Source organism: Boleophthalmus pectinirostris, unplaced genomic scaffold, assembly GCF_026225935.1.
Source record: "Boleophthalmus pectinirostris isolate CB_2022bp ecotype Guang Dong unplaced genomic scaffold, ASM2622593v1 HiC_scaffold_16, whole genome shotgun sequence".
In the NCBI taxonomy this organism is placed as follows: domain Eukaryota; kingdom Metazoa; phylum Chordata; class Actinopteri; order Gobiiformes; family Gobiidae; genus Boleophthalmus; species Boleophthalmus pectinirostris.
Genome location: NW_026571095.1, coordinates 30,553,738 through 30,573,083, shown reverse-complemented (window position 1 = coordinate 30,573,083; position 19,346 = coordinate 30,553,738). Strand labels below are relative to the sequence as shown.

The 19,346-nt window shown below is 40.2% G+C and overlaps 1 protein-coding gene, 3 non-coding genes and 1 pseudogene across 4 annotated transcripts in view; 2 read left to right on the top strand and 3 right to left on the bottom strand.

Moving 5' to 3' along the window:
• LOC110166143 (cadherin-18-like) overlaps nucleotides 1-19,346 on the top strand; it is a 174,644-nt gene that overhangs the window by 96,462 nt on the left and 58,836 nt on the right. Inside the window, exon 4 of the mRNA XM_055151377.1 lies at nucleotides 10,865-11,032. Within this exon, the coding sequence (XP_055007352.1) occupies nucleotides 10,865-11,032 (168 nt within the window). The remainder of the gene's footprint in view (nucleotides 1-10,864; nucleotides 11,033-19,346) is intronic.
• Nucleotides 4,688-4,875, bottom strand: LOC129408458 (small nucleolar RNA U3; annotated as a pseudogene).
• LOC129408456 (small nucleolar RNA U3) lies at nucleotides 5,409-5,620 on the top strand. Its single transcript, XR_008631945.1, has one exon. It is a non-coding gene; the product is annotated as a small nucleolar RNA U3 (small nucleolar RNA).
• LOC129408454 (small nucleolar RNA U3) lies at nucleotides 6,531-6,746 on the bottom strand. The gene has a single exon (XR_008631943.1). It is a non-coding gene; the product is annotated as a small nucleolar RNA U3 (small nucleolar RNA).
• Nucleotides 17,807-18,022, bottom strand: LOC129408457 (small nucleolar RNA U3). The gene has a single exon (XR_008631946.1). It is a non-coding gene; the product is annotated as a small nucleolar RNA U3 (small nucleolar RNA).

The window sequence follows — 19,346 nt, the reverse complement described above, 5'->3', positions numbered from 1 at the left end:
TTTTGTGGAGTGGGTAAGACTGTTTTTAGTGGCAGGATAACTATGGCCATTGACATGCACTAGTCTAGCACCAGTGACCTCTGCAAGTACAAGGACTGGATGGAATACTTTGTTTAAAAAGTCTCCACACGTCTCCAACACTCTGGCTCACTAGGAAATGATTTCATATGTCCAAAATTCCGGACTGTCCCTTTAAACACTCATACACATTGGATTTGGCAGCATTGCAAAGTAATTTTGGTACAAAGAGTAAAAACTTCTCCCTAGCATAATCTGCAGGTATACATCAGAGGTACTGACAACTTCTCTGCGCGTTGTTGTGATGATGTTTACGGCGACGTCAACTCCCATTAGGCCCCCGGTTTTCTAAAGAGGAAGTCAGGGGAGTTGTTTTGTTTTAGTCATTTTACATCAAGATTTTGATTTAAAATGAGCAACATAATTATCAACGGGTGTCATAGATTATAACGATACAGCAGACACATGCACAATATGTCGTAGTAAAAAGAAACTTAAAACCAGAGGGGACAGGACCTTCTCTGTGGTCGGCCCCAAACTCAGCCCCACCCCACCCACGTCCGAACAGCCCCAACCGAGGAGAGTTTTAAGTCTCACCTTAAGACCCACTTTTATTCTTTGGCTTCACCGTGTGAATTGTGTGGTCCTCTGTGTCTTTTATTTATTTATTTTATGGATTTACTTATTTATTGTTTTTATCTATTTTTAGCACTGCTTGAATGTATTGATTTTATTACTTTTGTTCATTTATTTTATTTATTATTTATTATTTACTGATTCTATTAGTTTCCTCGTAGGTTGGAACATAATTCTGCATTTCTTGCTGATTTTTTTTTTTTTTTACATTGCTATATAAAGCCTTGTGTATAAAATGTGCTATACAAATAAAGTTGGATTGGATAATATGTCTTATATCCTGGTGTAATACAGTGAGAATACAGTGAGTTCTAGGATATGGTCGATACTAAAAAAGGTCAGGCTCCATATTTGCTCAAACAGCTATAACATGGGTAAAAGCTCTGAAAAGGGAAAATAGATCTGCTTTAACACTGTTCATTTTAGCTGCTTCTGTCTGTGTGAGTATTATTGGCCGATAAAATGTCGTGATGTCATTTCAAACCCAGCAATTAGATCATTTCGTTGAACCACCCCAAGGTGTGAACTGTCACCTGAGCCTCTAATGTGTGATCTAACACTTATCATTGTACTCTGACTTCTCATGTCCTTTCCTTTGTTTTGGTTTGGCTCTGAGGATGGATTTGAAAATGGGAGACAAAAGTGACATAATGGTACCTTAGAGATGTAGAGCCTCTTCAATCCCTCTCCCAAAGCACCTCTTCTCCTTCGCTCGTATCTGTACAAGACAAAGGCATTTCACTTTCTCTCTCCTCAGCGTTTTTCCTCTCTCGTCTCTCACCCTCCATAAGTGGCCTCCTTCTGGTCAGACAGAGTTCAGGTGCCGTGTGCTGCTCCCCCTCCCCTGTGCTGTACTGTACCGAGGGTCCAGGGGGCACATGTATGTGTCCAGATGGCTCTACCCTCTTTGAGAATCTGTGGAGCGGATAATTCAGACGGACTGGAGGACTGAGGTGTACTGAGCCTCACCTGGGTAGGGCATCTGGGTCAATTGCCCTGGGGAACGTAATGGGAGGGCTCGGTAAATGGAGGGGCAATTTCTTTAGATATTTCAGAGGTGGAGTTTAATACTAATACTATGGCAATTATGGTGACATCAATCTGATACCAAAAGAGTTTTATTAGAATGAATTATAACTTCTCTACAATGTTGCGGAGGTGTTTTTTTGTTTGTTTGTTTGTTTGTTTGTTTCTGACTGGAGCATGGTCTGGGGGCAGTTCTCTCTTTTTATTTTTTTCTCCTCCCCCCATCCTCGTGTTATGCTGCATTGTTTCTTCCTCTGTTAGCTGTCTTCCAATCCGGTCCTTGTCTAGTTCCTCCATGTCATGTATTATGTGTTTAAATGTACAGATGGGGTGACAGGTCTGATTTTGATTCCTTTGTAAGGCCTGTACATGTGAAGAAATTGATGAATAAAGGCATTCATTCAATTATCTCATTTTTTTTTTTTTTTATTTAATGTAGGGTATTACACATTTTTAAGTTTTAAGTATTTATTTTCTCACATTCTTGTCTGTTCTGTCAGTCATCGACTCAATTTCATTTAGGAACAAAAATAATCCTATCGCAACGGCTAGTTTACTTTAGTTCAAAGTTAGTTGTCAGAACTGCTGCTCTGCACGGAGTCTCTTACTTGTGTGTTTTGAACTACACATTCTTAGATGGTGTCCACATGACAACATTTTTTGGTTGAAACGGTGAAGTTTTTATTCGTTTGTCCTTTCATCTACAAGTAGATGCAGTTTCGGGTGGGCGAAAACAGTGTTTTTTTGAAAACGGGTCGCAGAGTGGAGAAATCTGAGAATGCCGGCGTTGTGTTGTTATGTGGACAAGCAAACCGCAGCTTTTGGAAAACGACGTCATGAACCCATCATCGCCACATGACCTGAAGAGTACCCTGCGCAGGAAGGATTTTATGTGCATGCTCTCTTTGTAGTGACCAAAGGCTCTGGCTGTATCCTGTTTACAGCACCACATACAGATGTGGCATATGTATTACATCGTTTTCACTCAGTACTCCGTTGTGGTGTGGATGCGAATATTGATCTGACACGTGTGGATGCAAATTCCTTTCAACCTGCAAAACAAAAAACAGGAGGACTGTTGTGTGGATGTAGCCTTAGTTGGTTAAAATCCCATGTTATAATGTTAATAACTACGCTCAAAATTCAAAATGTTCCAGAAAGTGCTTAATGTGTGAATCAGATAGCCACAAGTACAGCCTACCACATGACAAGGTGGAACAAGGCTTTAGTGCAGCTAAAAAAATATATGTCACTGACACATGACACACTGGCCACAACCCTTTGCTGGTGTGGACAGTCTCCTTAAATAGGGCGGTGGCTACAGGTGAGACACAGGATTGGCCAGACGGGAACTCAATGCACCAATCAGGGAACAGACACCGGCATCCAACCAGGAACGGGCGGGAAAGCAATCCTCCAATCAGGGTCAAGGACTCACACACAGGTTTACAGCAAGAAAAAAGACAGGATACTTTAGATGCAGACAGAACACAGCAGACTTTTTTTAACCTGCTTGTATGATCCGTACCGGGGCAAGACACATTTTCGCAAATACATGGGGGAAAAATCTGGTCTTTAAAGCCACGGCTAATTTGTATTTTAGGCTGGGAGAAGTTTTATCAGCTAATGACTACAAAATTGGAATCTAGTGTGCAGCCACTTTTCGTACATGAAATCCACACATTCGAGTGAGGGAGCGAGTGTGGGCTGAGCAGCGTGACCAGGAGCAGAGAGGAGAAAGAGGAGAGGGGAAAGAGAGGAAAGAGAAGGAGAAAGAGAGAAGGAGAGAGAGGGGAATATGAAAGACGCATATGAATAAATATATGACCAAGTCCAGTGAACACGGATTTGCACCAGTGCTTTGGGACCCTCGCCGATGTCAGCTGAATTTAGATGATTTGAAGTTTTAGCAGAGTGGGTTTGGACTGCTGATAAGAGCGCTGCGAGGCCAGAGTGGTAACGTAAAGGCACTGGACCTGATTTTTACCATCTTCTGAAGTGATAAACAGAACTACTTCATTTCGGCAGTGGTCCAAATGTAGTCATCATTTGCATTAAGTATTCTGAGCGTCTTAACTATTCACTGTGCTTTATACTAACTTTGAGAAACGAGAGCATAGTTTTGTCACGGTGGTAATGAACGTCTTTAAGTTTTAGGTATTGGTGGTTTCTTTCTCTTATTAGTAGTGATGTTACGAGATGTGTCGAGGCTTTGACACATTTAATCCAGGAAATCTTTGGTGAAGTGCGTGTCGAGGTTTGTATCGGTGATGTAATGTATGTGCTGACATTCGAAGCCTCGTGAACCGCCCGAACCATGTGACTGGTTCAGGAAGTGGTTCGCGGATTTGGCACGATTCGAAACATAAGGGCCAAAGAAACGCAACGGATTCACCCAAATTGTTTTGTGGTTTTGGGTTATTGCGAGTTTGGTACATTCTATTTGAGATTCTTTTTTTTTTTTTTTTTTTGCGATGGAGCACGCCTGTTTCATCTGTGCGCAGTGAAAGTTTTTTTTTTTTTTTTTTTTTTTTCCAAAAGCAGGGGAAATTCTCTATAAATAAAGAAACCGAAGAAACTGGAGAAATTTATATTTTTATATAAAAATGAATAAAATGACCATATTGTGCCATCCTTATTGTGGTATAAGCACAGACATAAAGTAGTAACACAAGCACAGTCACATTACATCTCCGGCCTTTATATCATGAACACAGACTCCAGATTAATACATTCACACTTTATGTTAAAATCACAAACATTCAAATATTCAATCATTCATTTATTCAGTATAAATCTTTCCATCAGAACCTCGATGATCACGTTGATTGTTCTATTTTCACTCCGCCTGTTACACATTTTTTGGCCTCTTGATGGCGCAGCGGAGCAAATGAAGCACCTTGAAGCATCGGCTCAAGAGTTGAGCAAATGGCTGGAACACTTCAGTGCTTCATGGGGCTTCATCGCACCATCACTACTTATTAGTATGTTTAAGTAACAATCACAGACCACTCAGTTCATACTCCTACCCCCAGGACAATCATTAAGTACAGAGAACATGAGGAATAAACAAGGTCTCTGCTTTATGCTCAGAAAGGAGTATCAGCAGAACGTGATCATGGTCAGCGAGACCATACACAGAAACACATTTCTTAAGTCTCAAAGTATAGAAATGATCTCTGAAAGTATAGTCTTAATGTGGAAAGTGTCTACAGCAGACATTAGAGCCACACACTGGGACTCTGGCTCAGGGGAGCATGTGCGAGGACATATTTGAGGTGAAAACAGTGGACAGCTGATGCAGTGCGTGATGTAATCTTTGCTATCAGCCAACAGCGCATCTGGAGATATCCCCGTGCCAGCTCAAACCCCGCCTTCAAATTTGGAAAGTAACGATGATGAGATAAAAGTGTGACTTTTGTGAAATGTGGTGACTAAACCTGTTTCAAAAATATGTTCTGCTTGTGTTGAATTATGTGTTCTCTCTTGAAGGAGACCTGTTTTTACTAATGAAAGCAGAGAGATGCTCCTGGCCCACTGCCTATTATCATTCAAAACAAGCAAAGTTTGGTACAGACAGAAAAAAAAAAAAAACATTACAGCCAATAATTCAGTCCAAATGATTATATAGATAGACTAGTGATTGTAATTTCACTTTCCTTCTCAGCCTCCCCTGAGCCAGAGTCTCAGTGTGTGGCTCTAGTTTCTGCTGTAGACACTCTCACATTAAGACTATACTTTCAGGGATCATTTCTATAGTTTCTGACTTGAGAAATGTGTTTCTAAAGTGTATGGTCTCGCTGACCATGATGAAGAGCTGTGATACTCCTTCCTGAGCATGAAACAGACAGAGATCTGGATTACTCCTCATGTTCTCTGTACCTGATGACTGTTCACTGTGTCCTCTGGAGACAGTGGGGAGGAGTATGGTCTGAGTGGTCCATTTGCAAAAGTGGTATAGTTAAATACAATCTAATATTTTGCAGTCAGAGACTTTCCTGGAAAGTTTTTTATGAGGTATAAAAGGAAGTGAGAGCTGAAGCAAAGTCTAGCTGTGACAGTGTGACAACATAACTGTGAAAATGCATCTCAAGAAACATGAGTCATATTGTATTTAGAAAGTGATGACTAAACCATCTCCTCGATTTAAACACATGCACTTTCTGAGTGTTACATGACAGTTTACAGTGAGAGACAGAAACCCCAGAGACAGAGAGGGACAGACTCCACAGAGGAGCAGCTCAGAGCCACAGAGGAGCAGCTCAGAGCCACAGAGGAGCAGCTCAGAGCCACAGAGGAGCAGCTCAGAGCCACAGAGGAGCAGCTCAGAGCCACAGAGGAGCAGCTCAGAGCCACAGAGGAGCAGCTCAGAGTCACAGAGGAGCAGCTCAGAGCCACAGAGGAGCAGCTCAGAGCCACAGAGGAGCTGCAGTGAAGTACAGATCTGAGCCATAGAAAATAAATAGTTTGAGAGGCAAGATAAAGAGAAAAAGAGAATCCTTCCTTAAACAGAAATGGAGGACTCTGACATCATCTTTCTCCTATTACAACATCCATCTTCAAACCAAAATCAAAACAAAGGAAACAACAGGGATACCCAGGTTAGGTCCAGAGGTGTGAAAGCTCCATTTATGGCCCTGAAAGATTCTGCTAATAAAACTCAGTGCAAGTTCAGAAGGACTAACTAACAGAAACACAAGTAAACAAGTAGGTGTTAGTTTCAGTAGTTTCACTACAGGCAGCCTTTCCCTTTAGGCAGATATAAGAACATGTCCCCCAGCATTCTTATGTATTTGACCAAATAAATGTTTATACAGTTAAAGTGATTCTTTCTTTTTGCTAAAGTCTTAACCACTCAGACCATACTCCTTCCACTCACATAGTCCAGAGGACACAGTGAACAGTCATCAGATACAGAGAACACAAGGAATAAACCAAGTCTCTGTCTGCTTCCTGCTCAGGAAGGAGTATCACAGCTCTTCATCGTGGTCAGCGAGACCATACACTTTAGAAACACATTTCTCAAGTCACAAACTATAGAAATGATTCCCTGAAAGTATAGTCTTAATGTGAGCGTGTCAACAGCAGAAACTAGAGCCACACACTGAGACTCTGGCTCAGGGGAGGCTGAGAGGACTCCTGATGTGGACAGGTGAGGTCTTTTTGGTTTCAGTTGTCAAATGTGTTTAAATCACAGTTAAAACTTTTATAAGTTTCACTTTCAAACATAGTCAAAAAATGTAAAAATATTAAAGAAGGAGGCTTGGTAAGATTTAGTTTCTTCAGCCTGTGACAAATGGCCAAAGTAGATAACAACACTTTGAAACACACGGCTTCATCACCTCCTGATTTTATTATTATTATTATTATATTTATATATTTTATTACTGCACAAACGAGCAGAAGTGACTGGACTGAACTAAAGGATGACTTTGTTGACTTGTTCCACTGTTATTTTTCAGCTTCAAATACTCAACAAGAGCCACAGCTCAATTCAATTCAGGACACTCCATCTGGCAAAAGTCGGGATAGAACATTTTATATAAAGTGCTCCACTGTTTTTAAACTCTACATCTTCAATAGAATCATTTGAATGATTTCCAATCTGGAATAGCAATCTCTACTGAACTAAAGGTAAAAGGAGCTGTTAAGTTGAAAATTACCACTGCATGACATCACAAGGTGGAACAGAGCATTCTGAGCTTTGGAGATGCAGACAGATTAATAATATAGTGGAACTCAAACATGTTTGAATGAAGAAAAACAACCCCAGGTCTGTTTTTGATGATGAAGTGCTTCATGGGGCTTCATCTCGCCATCACTACTAAACACGGAATAAAAAGTGAAGGCGCAACGCCTCTTTTGCGTCTTCTGTTCAGACCGTCATCATATAAAGCCTTAGAAAATGCTATTGCTGTTTTGGTTTAACTTCATTCAACATCATTTCTGCTTTTGTTCATCAGTGAGCTGAAACTTCTTAACAATCAAGGGAGTCTGCAACATCTGCTCTGCCGTTATAATTGTGTTTTGTTCTCAAGGTAATTATCCAATCAGAAAGCAGAATGAGGCTCACACGCGTCTCTCATTTAGGTTGCCAGTCTCTGTGCTGAAATCCTTTTTTTTAACTGTAAGAGCAAAGGCTACATACAGTTTCCTTAAACATTCCTGAACTCGTTTTTATATTCTTGCTCCTCTTTGCTCATGTCTGGACAGTATTACAGTATTACATTATCACCAGGACTCTTTAGAAATGTGCAAACTACTGATAAAAAAAAACAAACATGCAAAATATAATCTCACAGCTCCTCTGTTTGAGATTACAGCTTTGTTCGCTTCTCAACACTATAAATATTTCTGCTAAAACAGCATCAGGGTCCCAACTTGACAATCCATCTGAATGCAGAGAGCTGAATAATGCTCAAATGTACGGTGGGTTCAGTGAAGACAAAGGGAGACTAAAAATGCGCTCTTCTGTAGTGGGAAGGTTTTGAAGTTTTTCTGTTTAAGTGGCATCGTGGCACAGAAACAAGTGTTTGAGATAGTTTCATGCAGTTGTTTCTTCATCGTTTGTGAATTGAAGTTTAAAGTTTATGGCGTCTGATTCAAGTTGATTTTTTTGTGCAGCACAACACAAACTAATCACAAAAATGACCAAGACTCAGGTCTGTTTAAAATGGTTCAAAGTGAGAATGTGTTTAGTTCTACCGTTTTTGCAATAATAATAATTTTAAAACATTAATTACCTTGTTAAATATAATAAAACTATATAAAACTACATTAAAGACAGAAGAAGATTGGGTTCTTTTAACAATCTGTGTATCATTCGTTCATTTCTTTTTCAATGTAAAACCAAAAATAGGAAAATGAAAAAACAACAATTTTCTTCATTATTTGTCTCCAAAACCAAAATGGAAAACCGGATAATGATTAATTTTTTCAGTTTCAATTTAGTGTTTAAATGAATAATGGGGAAAAACGGATAACAAACGTTTCCTGTTTTCGTGATTTAAACTGCGAAGCCAGAATTTTGCGGAGCATACGGACTAAACCAGGACTAAACCAGGTCCGGGACCAGACTGGAACTAGACCGGGACTGAGACCAGTACATAGACTGATATCAGACCAGGACTGAGGCTGGGACCAGGACCAGGACTGAGACCGGGAACAGGATGAGGACTGAGATCGCGACTAAGACCAGGACCGAGGCTGGGACCAGGACCGAGATCGGGACTGGGGCCGGGGCATGACTGCAAATGGTTTAGTCTTGTTTTAGTCCTGATTTAGACCTGGTTCAGTCCTTATGAGGTGCAGAAGTACGGCATCGCAATTTAAGTCACAGAAACGGGAAACAGGAAATGGCCGTTATTCGTTTTATCCATTCTTCATTTAAACACAAAATCAAAAACGGAAAAAACGAATCATTATCTGTTTTTTTTGTTTTTTTTGTTTGTTTTTTCATTTTGGTTTTGGAGTCAAATAATGAAAAAAAATAGTTGTTGTTTTTGTGATTTTCCTATTTTATATTGAAAAAGGAATGAACGGATGATACACGGATTGTAAAAAGAACCCAATCTTTTTCTGTCTTTTTGTCTTTTATGTAGTTTTATAATCGCTTTCTGTTTTTTTCACTTTGGTTTTGGAGACAAATGTTGTTTTTTGTTTTCTTATTTTTGGTTTTATATTGAGAAAACAAATGATACACAGATTTTTTAATGGTTCCAACCCTTCAAAGAACTCAACTCATTAGCAAACATTACATCACTAAATAGCGCTGTCTGCTGGCTGTCTGTAAGAACTGCGTGTGATAGAAATACATTGGCTGTGTCTCATTTCTCTTTTTTTCTCGCTTCCTTCTCCTTGATTCCTCTCCTTGATTCTGCAGGAAATGGGTGAGGAAGTCCCACCCACAGAGGAGACATAAGGAGACAAAAGGATCTAAACTCCTCACTGAGACCAATAAAGTTTGATTCTTTTATCTAGTATCTACCTCCTGAAGCCTGTCTCATATTTACTTCTTCATTACGTGGTTTTCTTTGGGACACCGATTGACAGCTGAAAAATGGAGGATCGAGGAGAGGACTCAAGGAGAAGGAAGCGAGGAAAGAGAAAAGAGACACAGCCGTTGGCAAATTTCAGATGATCCAACCGCAGAAGCTCATTCGTAGCATATGTCTCAAATGTAGAAGGCGTCTCCTCTCCAAAATTCTTATAACATTCAGAACAAAATCTGTAACTTCTTTTCCGTGAGATAAGTAAGAGTTTGGTGCTTCGATTGTTGATTCTGTAAAAATCAACGCTGTTTCTCAGTCCTTTATGTCGATTTTTGTCTTTATTTACGTGTAGGCAGCCAAAGACACGAAAGGAGCTCTGATTGGTTAGTCCACCTGTCAATTATGCCCTTTAAAATCAGGGACACATGACCCAGCTCCAGATCCACTCGTCCTTTGTAAACTTTTGAACTTTTAAAAGCGTGTAGTTTTGGCAGGACAGGCAACAAGGTATAGCAAGTCATACGATCTGAACCAGTGCTTCAGAACTCTTGGTGGAAAACGTTTGCCTCAGAAGATCGAAACCTGTGTCGAGCATCTCTCTTCATAATTCTCCGATCTCTGCCTACAATTTATTAATTTGAAAATTACACCAAGACAGAGAATGAAGTGTCCGGGATAGTGTCAGGCAGTTGGCTTCACGGGATTCTTAGAAGTTATGTCCCTGATTGAACAAAAAGTCTGCTTCTGTATTGCTTTGTACCTGAGAAAATGACTAAATAAAAGGATGTGTTTCATGAACTAATTGTTTTACGTGTTTAGCTTGGTGTGAAATTATAAGTAACACCTGGTCTTATAACATAACACCTAAATCAGCATATTGAAAGTTTGAAAGGTTGGTGCCAAAGAGAAATGAATCAATTAACAAGCTTGAGGCACTTCGCACTTATTCCTGTTATTATTGCTAGATAGAGAAAAAAAAAGTGTTTTGTCTTCAAATGTGAAAATTGGAATTTGAAGTAATGTCACATGAAAGTGACACATTTGCCGTTGCTTGTTTTCTTTGGCTTAGGGGACAATCTTTTACAAGGAATTTGAGTTAAAGTGAACTCTGTATAAACCTGTGTATATCATTTTTGCTCATATCCTTCATTTTGACTTCTTCTCTGACACCCTGTCTGTGTGTTTCTCTGCAGGAGTGATCCGGACTGCGGTCTCCACTCTGGACAGAGAGACCAGAGCCCACTACAGCGTGTTGGTGCAGGCGAAAGACATGGCCGGCTCTGTGGGGGGGCTCTCGGGGTCCACCACCGTCAACATCACCCTGTCCGACGTCAACGACAACCCGCCCAAGTTCCCCCAGAGTGAGTGTGCTCGCCACAGCTCTGTGTGCTGCTCAAGACTATAGGGGTTGAACTGCTTTATGAATACAGCTGAATACATCTTGGAGGTAAAAGCACCGTTGACATACAGAAAGCACGGCCCTGGATGGACAGTCAGGCCCATCTGGAGCACCAGGAGTTATTGTGTAGGGCTGATGCACTTTTGGGAGAACGTAGAATGTACTGTACATCATATACTGAGGATTTGCGTGTGACGTGGCAGTCACATGATTTAATGTTTTGGTGGCCATACTGGAGGTCAAGATTGGGGTTGATCCGGATGGTGTTATTCAGTTTACAATATGATCATGGTGACTTTAAACAGCGCAAACGACATAAAACTGTCCGAAATTGGCAGCTTGTTAGATCAGCCATCATTAGAAAAGTATAAAGCTAAAGTCACTCTCCTAGGTTGTGGAATAGATCCTGATCTAATTCCAACAGACTGCTTTGTTAGTTTAATCAACACTTGCCCTGTGCCCATCCTCCAGTATCTGTTTTTTCATGTTAGATCTTCTTTCATAGGAAATAAGCGAACCTTTTTCTTTGTTTTTCACGGGCGATGGGGTGAACATGAATAATGATGGGACATAATCTGGTAAAAGTGGGTTATCATTCTTTAGACCTACAAGAAAAAAATACTTTTGGTATATATCATTTAATTTACTTTAAATCCGTTCTTTGTTTGTGTGGAGCTGGTCCCTCACCAGAAATGAAATGTTGACTGCACAGACGACTGTACTCAGTGGGCTCCATCCCTCTCTTTTTATATCCACCTCTGTCTGCGATCTTTATCAGCCGGGATCCGATAGAAAGATATTTTAGCCTCCTTCTTTAGCAGATTGAGTCCGGCCAGAACATCCAGTAGCAACACAGGTCGAAACCATTGCTATTCAATTCAAATGTTATCGCACACAAATACTACACGTTCGTCCAGATGGATAGTTTGACCTCCAACATGGCGGCATAAACACCAGGTCATGTGGTTTTGTGAAGTAGACGCAAAACCTTAATTGCCCAAACACATTCAAAACCAAGCCCCACCCACAGCACACGAACCCTGTCCGAAGGAACACTTGGTAAACTTCTGATTGTATTTGCCCTGTAGTATCATGGAGCCCAGTCATAAAGCACCTACCACAGCCTCATGGGATCACACAGCAACATGCCTGCCCCACATACCAGCATTGGATTCTTTGAGGGGTGCGTCCCTAAAAGATAAACCGGAAGTATTTATCACCCAGATGATATATCCCACAGTACAGTAGGTGGCAGTATGGACCCGGCATGTTGGTTGCAAAGAAAACAAAGAAGAAAGTAACATCATAACGGAATGTGATATTTTGTTGTTGATGGAGTAGAAGTCATTGAAAAGCGACGTCTCAGTTGCGGAAAGAGCAAAACTGATTAAATATTTAATCACTGCATTTATATAGCGCCTTTTATGACATCCAGAACATTTTGCACTGTACTATTCATTCACTCCACACTCAGAGGTGGTAAGACTACAGTAGCCACAGCTGCCTTGGGACAGACTGACAGAAGTGAGGCTGCCAATCTGCTCCATCCGTATATTCGACCACCACCATCACCAGTGTTGGGAAGGTTACTTTTAAAATGTATTCCCCTACAGATTACAGATTACACACCCCAAAATGTAGTTTGTAACGTAATCCATTAAATTACTTAAAGTGAGTAATGTAATCTGAATACTTTGGATTACTTGATATTGTTTGTTTGTTTAGTTTTTACTTGACCGTATTAAAAATATTATTGATAGAGAAATGCTTTATATATGAGATCACAATTATGTCCACCTACTGTTAGGTGTCATATTGTATTAGTTTAGTTCTACACCTGGTTTTAGTCCTAGTTTAGTCCAGGTTTTGTCCTGGTTTTAGACCTGGTTTAGACCTGGTTTAGTCCTGGTTTAGTTCTAGTTTTAGTTCTGGTTTTAGTCCTGGTTTAGACCTGGTTTAGTCCTGGTTTAGTTCTAGTTTTAGTTCTGGTTTTAGTCCTGGTTTAGACCTGGTTTAGTCCTGGTTTAGTTCTGGTTTCAGTCCTGGTTTAGTCCTGGTTTAGTCCTGGTTTAGTCCTGGTTTAGTCCTGGTTTAGTTCTGGTTTAGTCTTGTTTTTTGTTTGTAGTTTAGTCCTGGTTTAGTCCTGGTTTAGTTCTGGTTTTAGTTCCGGTTTCAGTCCTGGTTTAGTCCTGGTTTTAGTTCTGGTTTCAGTCCTGGTTTAGTCCTGGTTTAGTCCTGGTTTAGTCCTGGTTTTAGTTCTGGTTTAGTCTTGTTTTTTGTCCTGGTTTAGTCCTGGTTTTAGTTCTTCTTCTTCTTCTTCTTCTTCTTCTTCTTCTTCTTCTTCTTCTTCTTCTTCTTCTTCTTCTTGTAGTGTTTTATTGGTGGTTGGCAAACAAATACTGGTGCATTACCGCAACCAACTGATATGGAGTGTGAACTGAAATGCGAATTGGTGATAATCAAAACCAAATTAAATAAATAAATAACAACAGTGATCAATTGATAACTAAAGCAAAATAATAAATCAAATCCTGTTAATCAAATTAATATCCCTGAGAAACGTGAATAAAATTTTAAAACTATTATTCCCTGGGTGCTGCTGTAATAGTTCTATCAGGGCAAATTTCATTTTTTGGTCTTCAATCCTTCTCTTCATTTTACTTCTTTCTCTTGTGCACTTCCTACAGTCCATGAATACATGTTCTATTGTTTCGAGTTGTCACAGTGTCCGGTGTTATGTTTTCCTATCTTATGTAATGAATAGTTTAGTCGCCTGATTTTCCCAGCGGACTCCCACTCAAGTACTAACCAGACCCGGCCCTAACTTCTGAGATCTGATGAGTTCAGGCTTTGACAAGGAGGTGTGGCCGTTACAAGCTGGTATGAAGCCACATGTGCCCAACAGCCTGAACTCTGGACATTTGTTGATTATTTTGCTCTGATTTGTGTCTAAAAGAGCATCTCGCACAGGTGTTAGAAAAAGAAAAAAGACAATTCAAGAGGCAGAGGCTTGTTGAGTTATTGTCAGATGTGCTGCAGCATTTAAATCTTGACCCAAACATCTGCATTGGAAACTGACAGATGGAGCCTCCAGTATGCACTTGAGTATAAAAAAAAGAAAAAATAAACAGTTATGCACCATATGGTGCTACGTGCATATCCTCAATCTGGTTTAGTCCTTCAGATAGATTTGAAATATGATCGTGGGCTGAGTTTAGGTGTTCAGTCCCACTTTAAGCTGCGGAACTGGCCTATGCCAATTTAAACCAATTTTTCACTGGTTTGGAGAGATATCAGCACTTTGAGAAAGAACAAAAGTATTTCATTATGCTGAAGTCACTGTTAAAGTTTGGGAGAGAAAGAACGTATTGACTAAGATAGGCTTCATAACAACAGAAAAGACACATTTTGTGGCCTTCATTGAGATAAATTGTGCATCCACTTCACAGAGGAAGTCTGAAAGCAAGGATACGACTTTTGAAGCTGCAAAAATGTTTATGGATGTGGATGATGTTAGTGGAGAACAGTTGTTAGAGAAACTGACACACAGGTCTGTATGGTAAACACTGTGCTTGTGAAATGGAAAAGAATGGACTATCTGTAAAAAAAAAAAAAAAAGAAAAAAAAGAAAAAAAAAGAAGAAAATACATAACCGGGAACTTGAGGTGATGTGGACTGAATCTCCCAGGTCCCAATTACATGTCTGGAGAAGCTGGTTTCACCATTTTACATTAGGAGGAGACTAGAAGAGGCATTCAAATGCACAATAAGAAACAGCCAGAACAGTTTTAGACATGTGCTGGGACATTTAGCATTTTAGATCAGTAGTGATGACAAACCATAAACACATTATGGACACAGACATTGTGACATTCCATAGGCATTTTGTTAAACATGGAAAGCCATCCAAACACTTTCACAGCATCAAAGATGAAGGTCTCCCATGGTCTGTGTGAAGATCTGAGCACATGCCTTCAGAAATGTAATGACAAAAAAGCAAGTGGTTGAATCTGTAGTACTAAATGTAGGAGATTAAGCTAGTTTCAAAGAAGAGTAAGTTAGGTGTGACGTAGGCCAAAACCCTTCCAATGTGCTGCGATGCATTCTAGGCCACTTCAGGGCCAGAACTACTGCCCCTTCAAAAGAGGCAGTTAAAGTTAACTTTGTGGTTTGTGGCAAAGTCCTTGACACAAGTGGATGATCATCCTGGAAGGAGGCTGCTGGAAGATACATAGGAGTCAGGAGGGAGAGATAGTAAAATAAGGATTTTTTTTTTTTTTTTTGGAGGTTGAGGATGAGGTGCTGGAGCTCAGACATAGAGCATCTGTGGTTGTCTGGCCTTCAGTTCCAACATGATTGCTCCCTCAAGAAGTGGACTAGTCCACTAAGGAACGCCTCAAAAAGAAGAGCAGAATGTGTTCTGTAGCTGTGGTGAGGGAGGCTGTGTGGAGCAATTGAGGCAATTATCTGCAGATCCTCACTGATGGGACTATAGACCCTAAGAGAAAGAGAGGGGGAAGAGAGGCATTTCTGTAATATCCATAAGTCTGTTATTGAGGGAAAGGTGTCACCCAAGAAATGACAGAAGAGAGGAAGATCTGAGAATTAGACTAGCAACTGGGTCACTGTGGACTTGCATCTGACCTTTTGTTGATTGGCAAACACCAAAATGGCCAGTGTGAAACCTGTGGCGATGAAGAGACTGTCCCTCGTGTTTTGATGGGGCACTGAAAGCCACAGCAATATCTAAGTGTTGAACTGACACAATTTTCTTTTGTGTATTTGTCACAAATATGTTCTTTTGAACAACATGTTTGGATTGTGTTGAATCTACACTAAACACATAAGAAACTAAAGAGCATTTCCATTTACACAATGAAATAGTGGACACTTGCTGCACTTGACTCATTTGGGTCGAATCTATCAAATGTTGTCATGGCAAGTTAACAGATTTATGCTAAATGAACAGTTTGTTGGTCAGACGTCCAATATGAACAAAATATGTCCAAACTCCACAGTGTGTCTGTGCAGAGTCCACATGAGTGAAACATACTAAAGCTGCACATGTGGAGGTGAGAGTTTGAGTGGAAGTGGGTCTAAAGTGAAATCCAGTGTGAAATGAACAGCCCCCTGACACTGAGGAACTGTGTTTGTGTTCAGATGAGCTCCTCCACATGAGGCAGTGAGCAGTGACATAGAGGGGTTTTACACTGTACAAAGTGATGTTTGGTCTTAACACTGCAGACAGCTGCAGGGCTGGAGGTCTCACAGCTGAGATACTCATTCATCAGAACAACAATTAAAACCCTCATGTCAGTATTATTATTTGTATCTTGTTATAGTTAGGCTGAAATTATTTTATGTACTGAGGTGTGGTCATGCGTGTTCTCTTTCCTCTGACTCATGGGGCACCATGACCCATGTAGGCAGCACTTTTAACACTTTTACTGTAAATACAGTTACACACTTGAAATGTGACAAGTCAGCACCTTTGAACAGTAAAACACTGATTTATGCTGAACCAACACAAGAGTCAGCACAAGAGCAGAGCAGGCAACACAAGTGACAACTTTGTGCTTGAAAAACATATGAGGCATTCTAATAACATATATTTTATGTTACATTAAACACAATTATAATGTATCATATTATTGGGTATTACATAGCAGTTTAATTTATTTAGATTCTGCATAATTTCAAAGGGTAAGAACTCCCATTCTAAGTTTGAACACATTTAAACAAAGCTTTGGTCATTTGTGTCTGTGATTAGTTTCTTGTTAAAATTATTTCTCACATTGGCTCCTAACACACACACACAAAAAAAAAAAACAACTCAAGAAGACACAGTTTTTTTTAACAGTTCTTTAAAATGGTCTTTGTATGTATCAAATGACTCCTGCTGTGTCATTTGATACATACCCTGCAACCTCTATATGAGAGAGTTTATTGCAACACAGTGGCTCCTGCAGACAAACCTGACCTCATGTGGGGCTCTGGTCGCCAGGGTCATGGTCCTACACAAACACATCATGTCCTTTTCACATTTTCACTATACAATAAAGATGTTTATTGATGGTGGATAGATGTGATGACTGGGGGGAGACTCAGGATGGGGGTGTAATCTTCAATCCAAAATGGTCACCCAGCTGAATCGGAACCCCCTTTCCTGAAGATTTCGTCTTCGGACTGAAGAATGGGCAAGAGACACGGGTGGGGTCGAGAGAGCTGACACAGACGGTGTTATTGGAATAGGCTATATAAATAGGGTTTCTGGGTAATTGAAGGCGTGGTGGAGATAAGCTGTGTGATTAACTCTATTTAACAATATTATGGACTGTATGGCTTAACACTATTTTAGCCAAATGTGTTGTGTGCAACAAGTGTCCACTATTCTCTATTGTGTTGATTCAACAGTGAGTAACAGGTTCACTGTCTAGAGGATAGATATTTTTTTTTACCACCTTTTTGGTTTGGGATTTAAGTTTGTATCAAAGACATTCCTTTTTCCCCTCTTTGCATCAACAGGAGATTTACAGTGCACTGATGGATTTGTTTTTTAATAGTGGTTTGCAGAACAGACTGAGCAAAGTACAGTAGCCTGTGATTCCAATGAAAAGCAGCAATGCACCATCTGGTGCTCAGTCTGCTCAAAATACACATGAAAGGTTGTCAGCTCTCTTTACAGAAACAAAAAAGACAGCTTCACTGCACATTTAACTCATTGAACTAATCAATGACCACTCAGATCATACTCCTCCCCATCACAGAGTCCAGAGGACACAGTGAACAATCATCAGATACAGAGAACACAAGAAATAAACCAGGTCTCTGTCTGCTTCATGCTCAGGAAGGAGTATCAGAAACTCTTCATTGTGGTCAGCGAGACCATACACTTTAGAAACACATTTCTCAAGTCAAAAACTATAGAAATGATCCCTGAAAGTATAATCTTAATGTGAGAGTGTCTACAGCAGAAACTAGAGCCACACACTGAGACTCTGGCTCAGGGGAGGCTGAGGAGGAAAGCAAAAGGCAAAGTAAAATAACTTGTCTGTCAGAATATCTATCTACACAATCATTTGGACCAAACTAATGAGCCTGGTGAACTGTTTGCTAAATAATTAGATTTTTGCAGTTTTAACAGTGCTTCATAAACATCACTGATGAAAGTACCACTGATGTAAACTAAACATCCTCATCCTGTCCACAGCAGATGTCCTCTCACATGCTCCTCAGAGTCCTCGTCTGTGGCTCTAGTGTCGGCTGCAAAGCTGCCCCACATCAAAGAATGAAGCCAGCGCAGGAGTGTGAGAGTGAAAATGAATCTGAAAAATGGAGGAAAAAAAGAAAAATTTGCACAAAAAGAAGAGGAAACAGCAAGAATGTGACTCTATGATTCAGGTGTTTGAGTGGATGAAGAGTCGTTGACAGTTGTAGCGTTGGCGCTCTATTTAAAGACCTGTGTAATGCTGAAAAACAGAAAAATGTTCCACTGTACGCACAGTCAGGATTTTGAGAAGCAGACCTGATTATTATTAAATGTTCTTCAGAGACAGATAGGGCTTTGAAAATGGAGACTTTTAAAGGATAGAGTGTAAGAAGTTTCCTACTTGATTCAAATAGAAGAGTGAAAAGTGTCATCACTGGGGTGCCACTTTCTTTTGACGTGAACATGAACTTTTGAAAATTGTTGGTGTATGTGCAGCAAAGAGACTAGTACAGGTTTGAGATGGGGAAAGACAGGAGAGTAGCTCTCTTATCATTCAATGAAGAGTTACCTGATCGTGCCTATTTACACTACGTCTGCTGTCACATCCAACCATTTGAAAAAGGTCCTGTGGTGTTTTACTCGTCTGTGATATGGTCATGTAGCTTCTGTTTGCAGAGGAGATGTTGAAAGAGTGGCACTGAAGGCTGTATTGGACTGTGTGTAAAACTTGGAGTGGAGCCAAAATGTTTGCATTGGGAGAGAGTACACGCTAGAAGACTTATGGAGGTGAAAATGAATAAACTGAGGAATCCCAAAAGGATTTCATATGCGGTGAACCAAACCAAAAATCAAGCAGAAGAGGACATAAGTCAAGGCATAGGGGGACCAAAAAAAAAAAAAACACTTTATGCCTCCTGACACAGACTGCAGCTTGTATGAAGGCCTTGTCAAACTCACCAAGCTTATCTTTGGACATGCTCGCTCTTAGTTCTTACAGACTCTCTTCTAATAGATTAGCAAGCCTTGTTTATGGCCTCAGTAAAGGACATCCTAAGTGGACACAATT